We start from the raw sequence: 17,771 nt of genomic DNA, 5'->3' as shown, positions 1-17,771 counted from the left end.
GTAACATCATATCATTCGACTAACGTATTGAGAGAAAGCGTGCAGAACTAAAATCAGTATGGTCGTATGTGAATTTAAACCTATAGCGTGCACTTATAGTGTCGTAACCATTCTTTCCAGAAAAAGTTCAGAGCGTGCGAACAACAAATTCCACATTTTTTCGACCGAAAATCTCCGAGAAAACAATACATTGGATTATTTATTGACTGTCCCTCGTATTTCGCAACTTCTTTCGCTATCATTCTATGCAGGTGCCATATGCCCACCCCCAGTATATGAATAGAATGATTTGTTGATATCCATTAAAAGATACAATTTTAAATATTGGATCTGAAGCTGAGGTCAGTTTTGTTTGGCTGACACAGGAAAATGCTTCTAGCATGTCATGAGCAGTTAAAGTATACTATAAAAAATTGCAAGTGACAATAGAAGTTGTACTGTATGTTATTTTAGCCTTTACACATAATAGGAATTGAAAATGGTTTCATAGAGTGATCTTTTATTTGTACGAAAAATCTAACCACGTCTACATAATGGTGAATAGAAATGAAAAATGATGTACAATATTTATTAAAACCAGTATTTATGAAGCTTGATAGATCATAATTCAAAAGCACGCACCTTTACGCCTGAACACGCGGAGCAAAGAAATCTGTATTGCATGTAAACCATTTCAAACCTTCTTCCACCCAAAATCCTCACGGCATTTTCAAGATTGTGTGAGGGTAACAACATAAAACACATTCATATATAAGTCAACAATAATTTCATGGTAGCTTAAACAGTAACCACGGTCTCTTCTTATAAGGTAGTCATCAGCAACAGTACTCCGGAAAAAAAAGAAATCGGCATATGCTTCATATGAAAACTGGTATTCACAGTAACACGAACTCCTATGGCCATTTTATTGTAAATCCTAAGGCACAAGTTGGAAGAACGTAGAACGAACTCATTCTTGCATAAAATGACGACTTTATAAGATTTCCTTCGGGCAGCTTCGTCTAAAGGAACCACGTGGATCGCAAAATGAATGGAAAGTGTCATTTGTGTACTAATCGAAAGGGGTCAGTATATTTGGAAACAGTAATTTCTCCGGCAACGATTTTAGGAGAACTGAATCCTCAGAATATGTGAGCTTCACTCGAGCCTCTTTCGACGTCGGCATAAATCATGTACCTTTTGCGGCCAAAGGCGGTCTGCGGAGGTCGTTCCTATACCAGGTGTAGAAGTATGCTAGCCATCAGTGAGACCGCGACTGCAGCGCCATCTGCTTCTTGTAACTGCTGACGAAGAATGTCAACATACAGTAACCCAGGTGGCATAGACTGGTATCTGTTTCAAACCAGTAAACATGTCGTGTTTTGTGCCTAGGAACAACAATTTGCGGACGGCATTGGTTCCCTGTTATCATTTGAAGAAAACGCCTGCAGAATCGCATCGAATGGTTGTCGAAGCTTTCGGCGAACATGCTCTTGGGAAAACACATCGTTTTGAGTGGTTCAAAAAATTTAAACGTAGTGATTTTGACGTGAGAAACGACGAGCGCAGGAAACCACCGAAAAAATTATAAGACAACGAATTTCAAGCCTTATTGAATGATGATATAATCAAACTCAACAGGAACTTGCGAAACAATTGAATGTGACGCTAATGCCGTTTCTATTCGGTTGAAAGCTATAGGAAAGGTACAGAATGTGGGAAAATGGATTCCGCATGAACTGAATGAAAGACAGCAAGCAGTTAGAAAGACCACTTCTGAAATATGCTGCTCGCCAGACTAAAAAGAAAGTCGTTTCTCCATCGAATAGTGACAGGTGATCAAAAATGGATATATTTTGACAATACTAAGCGTCGTAAATCATGGGCGAATCCAGGCAAAACATCGACATCCACTGCAAGACCAAATTGCTTTGGAAAGAGGACAATGGTCTGTGTTTGGTGGTATCAGAAGGGTGTCATCTATTATGAGCTGCTAAAAACTGGTGAAACCGTTAACACTGATCGCTACCAACAGCAAATGATCGATTTAAATCGGGCATTATGCGAAAAAGACCGGAATATGGGAAAAGGCAATACAGAGGCATACTGCTCCATGATAACGGCCCATCACACACAGAAAAACGGGTCAGGGAAACGGTCGAGGCGTTCAGTTGGGAAATACTAGGGCATGCGGCTTATTCTTCAGACTTGGCTCCGTCTGATTACCGTCTATTTGCATCACTGGAACACGCTCTCGCTTTACAACGCTTCAATTCGTATGAAAATAGTTCGCTGACTGGTTCGCTTCGAAAGAAGAACTGGTTTTTGGGGCGACATTCATAGCCTGCCGGAGAGGTGGGAGAAATGGAGATTATGTTGAATAAAGTAGTGTTTAGCAGTTTCAAACAACACACGTCTTATTATTACAACCAAATTCCGGATTCATTCTTGCACAGCTGGTAAACATGACACTATAATGAAATAATAAGCAACTAATTGCATAAAAGATATTTAATTTCTTTACCGATTTCGGGCACTTAGTTTACCTTCTTTGGAAGGTTATGCCTATCGCATACCGGTAAAGAAATTATATTTCTTTTGTGCAACTGGTTGCTTATTATTTCATTATACACGACTACATTTGCTGAAGATAAATAAAATACTATACTATGAAACTATGACTTTATTTGCCAGTTAAACCAATGCTTAATAAAGAAAAGAAGAGGGATTCTAATCTGCAGATTGGTTGTACTCTATACAGACGCAATTTCTACGTGCATTGAAGTCACACTCTATTTTCTTCCACTTCTTCGAAAACTTTTCCCGCAGGCTTGGTTTCTTGTATGATTAGCTAAAGGGATTGAAAGCTGAAGGAAAGATTAGAAATAACAGAGAGAGCATATTAATTTTAAGTTTCCGTTGTAGTAACCCTACGTTTATCACAAGATACTTTGAATCTCTCGGTTTGGAGGTGACGTGTTATTTGAGGTCACCTGCCTTAGGGACGTAAGCGGCTAGTTGTGATGACAGTAGTCAAGATAAGATTTTTTTAGGTCTCTGTGGTTGGAGACAGTAAAAAATCGACATCGGAGGAAATATGGTGTTCATTTGGAAATGAGACTCTGGGTTGGCTTTTTATCTGCTTTTAATGCTTGTTGAAGTGTTTACATGAACATGCCGAAGAGCATAGATACTGGTTTATCACTTGAGTCCTAAGACCCACGTAAAACATAGTCGACGCTTTCAACCTCATCTTGTTACCGGATGCTCTAATCCATTACTTGAACAAATGTCCACTCCTGCCGACAGCTATATTAGGAATAGGGTACATTCCTTAACGCATGGCATTTAAGACAACGCATAATGAAGGAAGCCTGTTTTTACTGCTCAAATCGAGCCTTTAGGTTCAGTTTCATTACGTTGATCCATAAGTTGGTTGCATTTCGGTATTCTGATGGCTATGGATTTCTTTATAGGCTGTAATTGTTTACTTGTAGTTCACTGTTACTATTTGAGATTACATATTGTCACTTTATCATTTCGAGATAGAGAGTGGAACTCTGGACGATAGAAAATGGAGTGCCAAGTGCAGAAATTGGGACATTTCCGAAATATTCTTCTCTTAGAGTTCAGTAGAAGGGTGAGAGCAGAGGAGGCTCCCAGGCACATTTGCACCGCGTATGGGGAAATGCCATGGGGCAGAGCACGGCGAGAAAATGCTTTTCTTGTTTTCAAGAGGATAGTTTTGACATTAGTGAGTGTCAACGTTCAGGAAGAACTTCGGGGTTTGCTGAAGAACGTTTAAAAGCATTAATCCACAATGATGCATGGCAATGTATCTGAGAACCGTCAATTCTGATGAACTGTGGTATTTCACCATTGTGCGACATTTGCATCAAAAGGGGAAGGTTAAAAAAACCGGCTGCCGTAAGTTACTGGGGGGCGAGAAATGGTGTCTCTATGCTAACATAAGGGAAATAAAGGAACGGTTCAGCCCAAACAAAGCAGCAACTTCCCGTACAAAGACATGCGCGCATCTTTCAAAAGACAATGTTACGCATCTGTTCTAACATCATGGCTTACTACGAATTGCTTCGAGATGTAACCACCATTGCTGACATAATTGAGACGTCTTGCGTACTTAATCCAAGAACAACAATCAGGAAGTCTGCATTCTAAAACACTATACAGGAGTTGGGTTGGTAAGTCGTACCCCATTCACCTTATTCATCAGATTTTGTACCCTCAGATTTTCACCTTTTTCGCTCTCTGTAGAACAGCCTTCAAGATACTTCCTTTCCTAATGGAAATGCTCTCTGACAGGGCGAGTTTTTCGCCTCAAAACCACGAGATTTCTACGGTCGTAAATTCGAAAATTTACACCGGCGTTGGTAGATTGTTGTAAATAGTGAAGAAGAAAATATTATTGATGAGTAAAGTGTCTGTTATGTGTGCGCGTAGAGTCTGTTGAACATGTGGAAAAACGCTACGAACTTATACGCCAACTTAATACATCACGATGAAAGTGACAACCTTATCTACGAACTTATATGCAAAGATACAAAAGAAATCACTAACCAAAATCTAGAGGTACAGTGAGGAAAGTTTTACAAACCCTTTTCACTGAAGGTTAATCAAGTGTAACTCTTCTCATTCACACAGTTCCCTCTGTCGGTTGGTAATCACACGAGACATTGATTTCGATGTACGTTAGGGACAAACTATGTTGCTGGCTGGAAATATTCCCTGATAGTCGATTATTGGCCTGCGTTTGGGTCTGTTTTAATTACAGATCGCGTGTAACTGCGTCTCTTTTTGTGTGCGATTCGCAATCCGGGGAGCATGACATGGGTGCTTTCTTAATACGTATGACCATATATCGAACTGACGATAGCGTCTGGTGCTGTCTACCTCGAACTAAGTTACAAGGGCTGCTGCTAATATTCACACCAAGACAATTTTTTATATTTTTCTGACAACCTTTCGTCATTCGGTTATTACACGTTCTATTTAAGCTGATGATAGCCGGTCGGAGTGACCAAGCGGTTCTAGGCGCTACAGTCTGGAACCGCGCGACCACTACGGTCGCAGGTTCGAATCCTGCCTCCGGCATGGGTGTGTGTGATGTCCTCAAGTTAGTTAGGTTTAAGTAGTTCTAAGTTCTAGGGGACTGATGACCTCAGAAGTTAAGTCCCATAGTGCTCAGAGCCATTTGAACCTTTTTAAGCTGATGATAATGTTATTTGCTTGAGTCAGGCAGAAAATACATCTTTATTAAAACCAAAATCGAAAATCACTTTAAACTATTGGCACAGACGGTTTTTTATTCTGAAAATAAAATTACAAAATAATAAAACGGCACGAACTGTTACCTGCAATAAGAACTATGACCGATAAGTAAGATATCAGACGGGCTGCTCCACTTAATTGAAACGCAATTTTGAGTCTATGATACCGCACATTCACTCATCAGTACGTATAGTACATCGCTCAGATTGGGATTTTGTGTCACATTTTGTCGTGATCAACTGTCGTCTCATATTCGGAGGATGGTCGAAACCTTCTCAGCCAAAAAAAGATGCTGTAAAAGACCTGATGGTGCCAGTGTGACGTGGAATGATGATATCATCACTGAGAGGCGACCTCGTGTTGTGGGAATTCTCGCAATGGTTGGTCTATGCTGCAAAATGCAAGTAATTTTATGTGTGTTCTCATAATGTTAGGTGTTCACTTGTGTTTTATTCGTTGATACATATTCTTAGTCCCATCTTTGAGTTTCCTAGTGTTTTTTCTGTTCTTTTATTTATCTGATCATAGCGCACAACGCACAGAAACCGGGCATACGCTAGTAACTGTATTTTACTGTCGAGAGAGAGAGAATATCTATATTACTGTGACGCACGTGTAATAAAGTGCAGATGTAGTTGCATGAGTAAATGTCAGGCCATAATTCTCAAGGTTTTGGATTCAACTCCAGTGCAGTATTTATGTATTCGTTTACAGTATGAGAAACAAGATATTCCGGCGTTGAAGTGTAGGTCACCGAGCAATAGGTGGAGCATCCAACAGTAGGTGGACCGAATACAACGGTGTACCGCTTCTAACAGGACCACCGCAAACCATTATGATGTTACACTAAATTTCAGGTTGATGAACGTGTCACTTATTAAATTCAGTAATCCATACTAATAGTATAAATGCGAAAGTAACTCTGTCTGTTGCGTTTTCACGACCAAACCGCTGAAACGATTTCATATTGGAAGATTATTAAATTTGTTGTATAACGTACACGATATAATGTATAGATCTGCGCTCGATATACAGATGCGTGCACGATAGACAGATGTTCACCATTGCCCATAGCCCTCCGCCCACAATCATCCGCATCCTGCGTTGAGTAGTTGATTGGGAGGGGGGGGGGGGGGGGGGGGGAGCGCGTTTAGCGACCGCAGTCGCAGGTAGTGCAGCTAGTCACTGGTTATGATCAATGTGGCACGCCACTGAAAATTTTGTACATCACCATTTCCTGTCTATCAAGAACAGCTGGCCAACCGAGAGGTTTCCAGAACTGATCCAAACTGTCACTGTCAATTATGTTGGCCTCTTATTTTTCAGACAACCAGAGGTTCCTCCACCACATCAATGGTTATAATAGAAAACTGACGTATTATAGCAATAATAGTCAGTGTCAAAATGAATTCTTTAAAAGCATTAGTAAAATGGACTACAGTCTAAAGCGTTCTGCATATAACAACGTAAAATGCAACAACATCTATTAGATGATAATCAATATAAACCCTCAGCTGCCGACAGGTATTGTTGATGTACCTCGATGGGGTCAGCTGAAAATGTGTGTCAATTAGTAATTCCGATTTAACTGGATCATCCGTGACATGGGCAAGAGCTGTCCCACCACAGGTCACTTCATGCAATGGCCAGCAAACCATCAGATGTTTCATCAAGTTTCTGGATCGCCACCGGATGACGACATCTAGTCCAAGTACGAGTATTTAGTATTTAGACAACGCCAAGCGTGCGGAACAACAAACTCCCACCGTCTGAAACCCATAAAAATTCGTGAAATATTCTGTATGCTGTGGAACGGGATGGTCTAGAACATCTGTTGGACGTAGTGAAAAAACAATCTAGATTTCTTCCACTCTTCCGGCACTCTACAGGAAACTACGGTGTGATATCCATACTTGAGCCAATACGTGGAGTTTATAACTGTGAATGAGAACCAGTGGAAAGTACAGTTCATGGAAGTGAAAAGTGTTACAACATGAAACACCATCCCAATAGTTGTAAAACTCTGCGGAGATGCTATTCACCATGCCTGGTTTATGAACCCAGGCCTGAGCGCGTGCTGTGTGGAAGGCAGTGGGTCTCAGGAAACCACAGAAAGGACGTCCGTCTAAAAGGGGGCAGGTAAAACACATTAAGGTTATTGTAGAAATGATCGATACTGTAGTTGTAAATTGTCGTAGCTGTATTGGCAAGGAACCATACCTCAAAGCCCTAATAGAAAGCACTGAGGCTCAAACAGTTGTTGGTACGGAAAGCTGGCTAAAGCCGGAAATAAGTTCAGTCGAAATTTTTCCAAACGACCTAACAATGTTCAGAGAGGATAGCATAAATACAGTAGGTGGTGGAGTATTTATTGCTGTCAGAAGTAGTTTACCTTGTAGTGAAATTGAAGTAAATAGCTCGTGCGAAATAGTATGTGTAGAGGTTATACTTGACAATCGGACTAAACTACTAATTGGATCGTTTTACCGACCCCCCGACTCGACAGATATACTTGCTGAACAGTTCAAAGAAAACTTGGGTCTCATTTCAAAGAGGTATCCCACTCACTCGATACAGTCGGTGGTGACTTCAATCCACCGTCGATATGCTGGAAAACTTAGACGTTTAAAGCCGGCGGCAGGCATAAAACGTCATCCGAAATTGCACTGAATCCTTTCTCAGAAAATTATTTTGAACAATTAGTTCATGAGCCTACTCGAAGAGGAAATAGTTGTTAAAGCATACTGGACCTCTTAGCAACAAATAATCTTGGACAAGTAGGGAGTATCATGACGAATACAGGGATTAGCGACCACAAGGCATTTGCTGCTAGACTGAGTACCGTAACACCTACAACCATCAAAAAGAAACGCAAAGTACATCTACTTAAAAAAGCTCTCAACGCCTTTTTAAGACACTGTCTCCACTCATTCCGATCTTATCACGTCAGCGTAGAAAAGATGTAGAATGATTTCAAAGAGATAGTATCGACAGCAATTGAGAGATATATACCACATAAATTAATAAGTGATGGTACTGATCCCCCATGGCACACAAAACGGGTCCGATCGCTGTTGCAGAAGCAACGAAAAAAGCATGCCAAATTTAAGAGAACGCAAAATCACCAAGATTGTCAAAGTTTTGCAGAAGTTAGAAATATAGGGCGTACTTCAATGCGAGATGCTTTTAATTATGTCCACAAGGAAACTCTGTCTCGGAATCTAGCAGAAAACCCAATTAATACCTTTATGACAGTGCCACTAAAGCAGAGTTATTAAACACGGTTTTCCGAAACTCCTTGACGAAAGAAGACGTAGTAAATATTCCTGAATTCGAATCAAGAACAGCTGCCAAGATGAGAAACTTAGAAGTATTAATAATATAGAGTACCGTCTAAAGCGTTCTGCATATAACAACGTCCTCGGTGTATAAAGCAAATTAAATCACAATAAAAGCAAGGCTTCCGGTCCAGATTGTATACTAGTCAGGTTTCTTTCAGAGAATGCTCATACAATAGCTCCATATTTACCAATTTATACAAATACTTGCTCACAGAAAGAACCGTACCTAAAGATTGGAAAATTGCTCAAGTCACAACAATATCCAAAAAGGGAAGTAGGAGTAACCCGCTGTATTACGGGCCCATGTCACTAACGTCGATTTGCAGTAGGATTTGGAACATATACTGTGTTCCAACTTTATGAATTACTTCGGGCCGGCCGGTGTGGCAGTGCGGTTCTAGGCGTTTCAGTCTGGAACCGCGTGACCGCTACGGTCGCAGGTTCGAATCCTGCCTCGGGCATGGATGTGTGTGATGTCCGTAGGTTAGTTAGGTTTAAGTAGTTCTAAGTTCTAGGGGACTGATGACCACAGATGTTAAGCCCCATAGTGCTCAGAGCCATTTGAACCAACCAATTACTTCGGAGAAAACGATGTATTGATATATAGTCATTACGGATTGAGGAAACATCGTTCTTGTGCGGCGCAACTAGCCCTTTATACTCATGTAGTAATGAGTGCTATCGACAGGGGATGTCAAATTGATTCCATATTTTTAGATTACCAGAAAGCTTTCGACACCGTTCCTCACAAGCGTCTTCTAACCAAACTGCGTGCGTATGAAATATCGCTTGAGTTGTGTGACTGGATTCGTGATTTCCTGTCAGAAAGGTCACATTTCGTAGTAACAGAGGGAAAGTCATCAAGTAAAACAGAAGTAATAGCCGGCGTTCCCCAAGGAAGTGTTGTAGGCCCTCTATTGTTCCTGATCTACACTCCTGGAAATTGAAATAATAACACCGTGAATTCATTGTCCCAGGAAGGGGAAACTTTATTGACACATTCCTGGGGTCAGATACATCACATGATCACACCGACAGAACCACAGGCACATAGACACAGGCAACAGAGCATGCACAATGTCGGCACTAGTACAGTGTATATCCACCTTTCGCAGCAATGCTGGCTGCTATTCTCCCATGGAGACGATCGTAGAGATGCTGGATGTAGTCCTGTGGAACGGCTTGCCATGTCATTTCCACCTGGCGCCTCAGTTGGACCAGCGTTCGTGCTGGACGTGCAGACCGCGTGAGACGACGCTTCATCCAGTCCCAAACATGCTCAATGTTGGACAGATCCGGAGATCTTGCTGGCCAGGGTAGTTGACTTACACATTCTAGAGCACGTTGGGTGGCACGGGATACATGCGGACGTGCATTGTCCTGTTGGAACAGCAAGTTCCCTTGCCGGTCTAGGAATGGTAGAATGATGGGTTCGATGACGGTTTGGATGTACCGTGCACTATTCAGTTTCCCCTCGACGATCACCAGTGGTGTACGGCCAGTGTAGGAGATCGCTCCCCACACCATGATGCCGGGTGTTGGCCCTGTGTGCCTCGGTCGTATGCAGTCCTGATTGTGGCGCTCACCTGCACGGCGCCAAACACGCATACGACCATCATTGGCACCAAGGCAGAAGCGACTCTCATCGCTGAAGACGACACGTCTCCATTCGTCCCTCCATTCACGCCTGTCGCGACACCACTGGAGGCGGGCTGCACGATGTTGGGGCGTGAGCGGAAGACGGCCTAACGGTGTGCGGGACCGTAGCCCAGCTTCATGGTGACGGTTACGAATGGTCCTCGCCGATACCCCAGGAGCAACAGTGTCCCTAATTTGCTGGGAAGTGGCGGTGCGGTCCCCTACGGCACTGCGTAGGATCCTACGGTCTTGGCGTGCATCCGTGCGTCGCTGCGGTCCGGTCCCAGGTCGACGGGCACGTGCACCTTCCGCCGACCACTGGCGACAACATCGATGTACTGTGGAGACCTCACGCCCCACGTGTTGAGCAATTCGGCGGTACGTCCACCCGGCCTCCCGCATGCCCACTATACGCCCTCGCTCAAAGTCCGTCAACTGCACATACGGTTCACGTCCACGCTGTCGCGGCATGCTACCAGTCTTAAAGACTGCGATGGAGCTCCGTATGCCACGGCAAACTGGCTGACACTGACGGCGGCGGTGCACAAATGCTGCGCAGCTAGCGCCATTCGACGGCCAACACCGCGGTTCCTGGTGTGTCCGCTGTGCCGTGCGTGTGATCATTGCTTGTACAGCCCTCTCGCAGTGTCCGGAGCAAGTATGGTGGGTCTGACACACCGGTGTCAATGTGTTCTTTTTTCCATTTCCAGGAGTGTATATTAACGACATAGGAGACAATGTGAGTAGCTGTCTCAGATTGTTTGCAGATGATGCTGTCATTTGCCGTCTTTTAAAGTCATCAGATGACCAAAACGAATTGCAAAATGATTTAGGTGTATGGAGCGAAAAGTGGCAGTTGAACCTGAATAAAGAAAAGTGTGAAGTTATTCACGTGAGTACTAAAAGAAATTCGCTGAATTTCGATTATACGATAAGTCACACAAATCGGAAGGCTGTAAATTCAACTAAATACTTGGGGATTACAATTACAAATAACCTAAATTGGAATGATCACATAGATAATGTTGTGGGTAGAGCAAAACAAAGACAAAACATTGGCAGAACAGTCTAATAAAGAGACTGCTTACACCACGCTTGTCCGCCCTATTCTGGAGTATTGCTGTGCGGTGTGGGATCCGCATCAGGTGGGACTGACGGATGACATCGAAAAAGTTCAAAGAAGGGCGATTCGTTTTGTACTATCGTGAAATAGGGGAGATAGTGCCACAGACATGATACGTGAATTGGAGTGGCAATCATTAAAAACAAAGGCGTTTTTCGTTACGACGGGGTCTTCCCATGAAATTTCTATCACCACTTTTCTCCTCCGATGGTGAAAACATTCTGTTGGCAACCACCTACATAGGGAGAAATGGTCATCACGATAAAATAAGACAATCAGGGCTCGCACAGACAAATTTAAGTGCTCGTTTTTCCCGCGCGTCGTTCGAGAGTGGAACGGTAGAGAGACAGTTTGAAGGTGGTTCACTGAACCCTTTGCCAAGCACTTTATTGTGAATAGCAGAGTAATCATGTATGCGATGTAAATTGATGCTCATCGGCGTAGGATTTTGCACGTTAGTACCGCAACCGGACGTCGAGTGGCGGCAGGTGGCCTTTCCAGACGAATCACATTATATGCTCCAGCGGAGCGATATCCACTGGCATTCCCTGGATGATCTCTTTCTGGAGGGCACAATGGATCAACACAACTATGTATGTGTCCTTGCGTACCATTACCATCACAACATGCTGTTTTGTGTTTCCTTCGGCACGTTGGCATTTACCAGCATGACAATGCAACATGTCAGATACCTCGTATTGTGCGTGCGAGGTTCGAAGAGCACTATAATAGTCTGCCGTACTTCCCTCACTACCAGACTATCCGGATTTAAACCCAATCGAGAATCTGTTGGACTACCTCGATCCCGCTGTTCACGCCATGAATCCTCAACAGAGAAACCCGGGACTGGTGTCGGCGCCGGTCGGAGAGGCCGTGCGGTTCTAGGCGCTACAGTTTGGAACCGAGCGGCCGCTACGGTCGCAGGTTCGAATCCTGCCTCGGGCATGGATGTGTGTGATGTCCTTAGGTTAGTTAGGTTTAAGTAGTTCTAAGTTCTAGGCGACTGATGACCTCAGAAGTTAAGTCGCATAGTGCTCAGAGCCATTTGAACCATTTGACTCCTTCTCAATACTAGTCGGTCCGGAGACATCGCACAGCAGAACTGCACATGCTATTTGTCAGTATGATGCATGCATGTTGCACGTGGCAATGATTCGACTTTTCTCAGAGTCTTAAAAATTTCGATACCCTGCAATTGGCCGTCCACCGAAGCTGTGCGATGTCCACCTGAAAAGTTCCGCTAAAGTCAGATACACCCAACAGCCATTCTATTCTTCCCCTGAATGAAAAAGTTTTCTCAGCACCGAAAATACACGTAAGTATTAAATTTTAAGAAACATGCCCCACAGCTCTGGAAATACTGGAGTATCATTTTGGTAGCTATCGATGAAGGTGTACTTGATGGGACACTTTGGATTTCCGTCTGTGTAATTAATTAATTAATCTGGGAGAGGGGGGAGCTGCGCAGAAAGAGAGGGGGGGGGGGTGGAGCGCAGGTACTTGCCGTTACAAGTGGCAACCAAATGAAAAGAGGGTGATGGAAAAAAGTAAGTACTTTCTTTCTTATTTCGAAAGTAATCGCTATTACTGTCAGACAAGACGGTCAAAGCCTTCATGGAAAAAAAGTTACCGTTTTTTACGGTTGAAGTTCTGCGTGCACCTCTTCGTTCGGAGCGAATCAATAGCCACGAATGTCTTTCTTCAGAAATTAAAAGAAATCGTAATCGCTTGGGAGATGTGTAAGACCTTTCCAGTGGGACTTCTGCGGATCCACCCACATGTTGCTAGGTTGTTTCGACTACGCTGCAGAAGTTTCGCTGGGAAGCAATTATACATCCTCTATACAGCGCCTGAAAAAAGACATTCGTGGTTGCCGATTTTCTTCAGACGGTGAAGGCACTGACCGTCTTGTACCACAGGGGGATACATGTATTAAAGATTATGACTATTAGTTTTGAAATAATAAACAGTTTAGTTTCCTTTTTACATCTGTCTCTTTTTCATTCGACTGTCCTTATAAATATTAAATAATACTCTAGGATGGCCGTGGTTAGTGGGTAGAGCAGTGGGTACCCTCGCTGGAGGTCCCCAGTTCAGCTCGAAATTGGGGCACGGAATTTTCCCCGTTCCAGTCGCTCCAGGTCCACTCAACTGCCGGCAAAGAAGAATCGGGTTATCCTTCCCAGGAGTAAAAGGCGGCTGGGGCGCTCGACTCGCCACCCGCTCCCTCCCCTCCTCCCTCCCTCCCCTCCACCCTCCCTCCCCTCCTCCCTCCCTCCCTACCCTACCAACAGCGAGGCTAATGACGCGGTCAAGAGCTTGTGCTGCAGATTTCACCACTTTTTTACTTTTTGGTACTACACGACGTTCTCTCTAGCGAATGCGATCCGAGACATTTCACAGGCCTGCTACACCTGCTCGCAGCAGCTGCGCTCTCGCACTGAGGACGCGGCTGACAGCGGCTGCCGCCCTTTCTGTCGGCAGGTGCGCGTCAACGTGGGCGACGGCGAGCGCGAGATCTCGTCGCCCAAGGGGCTGCGCCTGGACGACCTGCAGTGGCACGACGTGCTCATCTCGCGCCGCGACGCCGCCTTCAGCCTCACCATCGACACCATTCACGTCGTCACGTACGTATCCGTCGCTGATACCCTAGACTGACAAATACCCAACATTTTTCAACAATAGTGCTTCGATAAAAGCAGGTATACACTTGGATAGAACCACAGTTAAACATCGTCCTCCAATCTGGTTATATTATCCATGTTGGATGTTCTCAACTCCGCGTCCGTTAATGATGGTTAGTGAATGATGCAACCAGCCACAAATACTTTTTGAATGTTTCATTTTGCTGCCATAAGCGATATCGGACTAGCATGGCCATCTTCAGATGACTAATATTTTTCGTTACATAGATGTTTTGGTCAACAGTATGTCGTCTGCTCCACACTGCGCTAGAATGTTTGAGTATTTAGTGCCACTTTATGAGTTGTTTCATTAATAAAACTACGTTAAAGTGCTTGCATGTGTGTGTGTGTGTGTGTGTGTGTGTGTGTGTGTGTGTTCACTTGCATATGTTCCAGTAGATGGTGGTTCGTTTTGTTGTGATCCACGTGGTTTTCTAGCACGATGTGTATGTTCTTGAATTCCACCACAGTACACAGATTGTAAATCAATTACTGTAGCACACTTCACAATGTTCTTAAAATGGATGATGAGCATCGCACGTGTGTTACACATTTGATGTTTTCCTTTATAATGCAAAGATTGGCATTAAGCAAAGAAACAAAGATATCATTCACTGAACTTCGACAAGGATGTAAACGGAGTAAATGATGATTTGTGTCATGTGCAAAATGTAACATGTTAACAACAGAAAAATATTTGTACCTAAAGCTTACATGTATGTCTACTTTATAATATGTAGTCGATTGGCTTCGAAGTATTTCGTTCATAATTATCACTGATAGTATAAAAAATCCTATTAAAAATAGTTCATTCTGCAGTCTTTTAATAATAAGTTTACGCTTAGGGTGCAAACATTTTTCTGTTATTAACATGTTACTTTTTGCACATCCCACACATCATCTTTCCTTTGTTTGTATCCTTGGTCGATATTTAATAAAGAATAGTTTTGTATCTCTGCTTAATGATAATCTTTGCATTGTAAAGAAAATCAAGTGTATAACACTTGTGCCATGTTCAGCATGAATTTTAAGAATATTGCGAAGTGTATCAAGTTTTAATATATGTGCAATTCAAGAACATATACTTCGAGCTAGAAGATCACGTGGACCACAACAAAACGAACCACCATCTACTGGAATATACGTAAGTGAACACAATTATTTTGCAATATATATATATATATATATATATATATATATATATATATATATATAATGCAAGCACTTCAGCGTATTTTATAAAGGAAACAATTGATAAAGTGGCACTAACTACTCGAATATTCTTGTGCAGTGTGGAGCAGACGACGTGCTGTTGACCAAAACATTTATGTAATGAAAAATATTAGCCATCCGAAGATCAGAATGGTAACGGGAAACCAGTTATGGCAGTAAAATAAAACATTCGAAAGAATTTGTGGCTGCTTGGGTCACTTAACAAATATCTAGTTCTCAAATGTTGTGATATACAGAATGTCCATACATTTTCTTTACAGCTTTAGCCTTTAAAAATTAAAACCGGCGCTTATTAATGACAGCTGTTTTCAGCTTCATAAAGTTTTGTTTCCGCATTCGCATACGCCAGTGTGTGCCTCACTGGTGGCACGGACAGTGTTGAGTGCTGTTCAGTTTCTCTCCTTGTATTGTCCAAGAACAACATGGGTACATGTAGCAATGCGCGTCGAAAATTTGTTCACCAATCGTGTTACCAATAAGCTATCGTTTACAAAACATCATAGGAAGATGTGCGAGCTGTAAGGTGAAGTGACCGGCTCCGGGTTGGGGGAGAGTGGGGCGGGGGAGGCGGGGGGGGGGGGAGGGGGCGGGGGAGGGGGTAGCGTGGCCTCGGCCGCATTACCATATTTCGTCGCCTTTTCCACTTCAAAATTCCGTTATTACGCCTTTTGAAACTTATTTTCCAATTTTCTTTATCGTTATCCATTCTTGCATACTGAAAATTTTCGTATGTGCTTCTCTTTTTGTTTAAAATCTCACCGACCTCAGCAGCTTTTAACATTCCCTTGCCTGGCTGGTTCAACGTCCAGCTTTAGCTTCCATTAGTTGACACACCTTATAAACAGTCTGTTAAACTCTGGCTTTTACTTCCAAATGCTCTGGTGATTGTACCAAATAATTCTTCGAAACTCTCCTTGTGTCATTGTTAATGTCAATTCGCTCGTAGTAAGACACATTGAATCCTGATATATATCCTGTGATTTTTACCATTTACATTGAACTCGAGCATGGAGACACATTGTGTATGTGATGTTTTCAAATGCAAAAAAAATAAAACGATACACAAAGTCTCCCTTGACTGTCGATCGTGTTGTCCAGGTACTCCTCACATTACTATATAAGCACCATCTCGTTATCAGCTACATTCTGTGGTGGTTGAGTCAGGTCTGTAACCCTTCAGCCTTGAGCACCCCGTGTACAGGTGGCACAGAGAAAGGTAAACATTTGATGTTGATGTTTCCAATCCTGTTCATGATCGACAGTTGGGGGAAAACTCCAAACTATCGGGTAGTAACTGACGTTTAACTACAGTGGAGCGGTGCGGAGTGTCTGTGGTCGCCGTGAGGCCGTTTAACCGCTATGGTGGCAGTATCACTGATGCACATAGTTTTTCGAAGCCACTATCAGGTTAATTTCCTTCTTCATACGTAATCAAGACTTAGGTTCCTAACTTTTAAGAGACTGCGTAGGTTTTAAAAACAAAAGAAGCCTAGTTGGTGTGTGTTATCTATACCTGTACAGCGTCGATGCTGTGCTAGCTTCACTGGTAAGGAGTCGTCGTAATTCACTATGAAAAGTTGCCTCGTCATTGGGGCTCGGATGTAGGAGCTGGTAACGAATATTCCACAGCCTTCACTTTCATCCTTACAAGCTTCCGATTGTTCAAGAAGTAAAACCTCATTATTCTGTACTGCGGGTACAATTTTCTGAAAACCACCATTTTAAATTTCTCGCGGCGTAATGAATAGTACAATAACAAGACTTGTGACTCACTCTGAGGATGACCGGACGATAGGCGACCGAAATATCAGTGGAGGAAATTTTATTTGGGCGGCTGCATGTCCGAAATATAATGGACTATTCTGAAAACCTGTTTGCTAAAATCAAATGCTAAAATCACTGAAATTTTTTGAATGTCGAATGATGCCCATTTTCATCTAAGTGGTTACGTGAATAACCAGAACATGCGGTACTGGGCACCAAAAAAATAAGTGCTAAAGTTGCTACGTGGCGTGCAGTGTCGTGCTGCAGAATGATCGACCCTTACTTCTTTTCATGGTAAAGCAGGCTCAGCTGTCAGTGTGAGGTCTCAACGTTATGCCAACGTGATAGAGACAGTTTTGTCTCCAGGGATTCATTCTGTTACAGTTCTTGACATTTTGCTCACTCGGCTTGAACAGACTGAAGCCACCTTACTCACTGCCTATAGCTGCAATGACGCGTTTGTTTGGGGATCGCATAATTTCAAAGAATGCCGACATCGACTGGCCCCACGATCTCCAGACTTCTCAGTCTGTGACTAAATGTGACATCTGAAGAGCGTTGTGTACCAGGTAAACCAACAAACCTTGCCCAGCACAGGACTCAGATTGAGGAAAACGTTGTCAACATCTCGGAAAATATATTGCACTGCGCTGAGCAAGACATGCAGAACCTACTTGCTGACTGTGTACAGCGAAATGGACAGCTGTTTTGAAAGTGATG

General features: G+C 43.0%; 1 protein-coding gene across 1 annotated transcript in view; it reads left to right on the top strand.

Moving 5' to 3' along the window:
- LOC126260360 (chondroitin sulfate proteoglycan 4) overlaps window positions 1–17,771 on the top strand; it is a 577,728-nt gene that overhangs the window by 8,400 nt on the left and 551,557 nt on the right. Inside the window, exon 2 of the mRNA XM_049957687.1 lies at window positions 13,855–13,997. Within this exon, the coding sequence (XP_049813644.1) occupies window positions 13,855–13,997 (143 nt within the window). The remainder of the gene's footprint in view (window positions 1–13,854; window positions 13,998–17,771) is intronic.

Source organism: Schistocerca nitens, chromosome 5 (genome assembly GCF_023898315.1).
Source record: "Schistocerca nitens isolate TAMUIC-IGC-003100 chromosome 5, iqSchNite1.1, whole genome shotgun sequence".
In the NCBI taxonomy this organism is placed as follows: Eukaryota; Metazoa; Arthropoda; class Insecta; order Orthoptera; family Acrididae; genus Schistocerca; species Schistocerca nitens.
The sequence above is the reverse complement of the archived record's forward strand: the minus strand, read 5'-3'. Positions and strand labels throughout refer to the sequence as shown.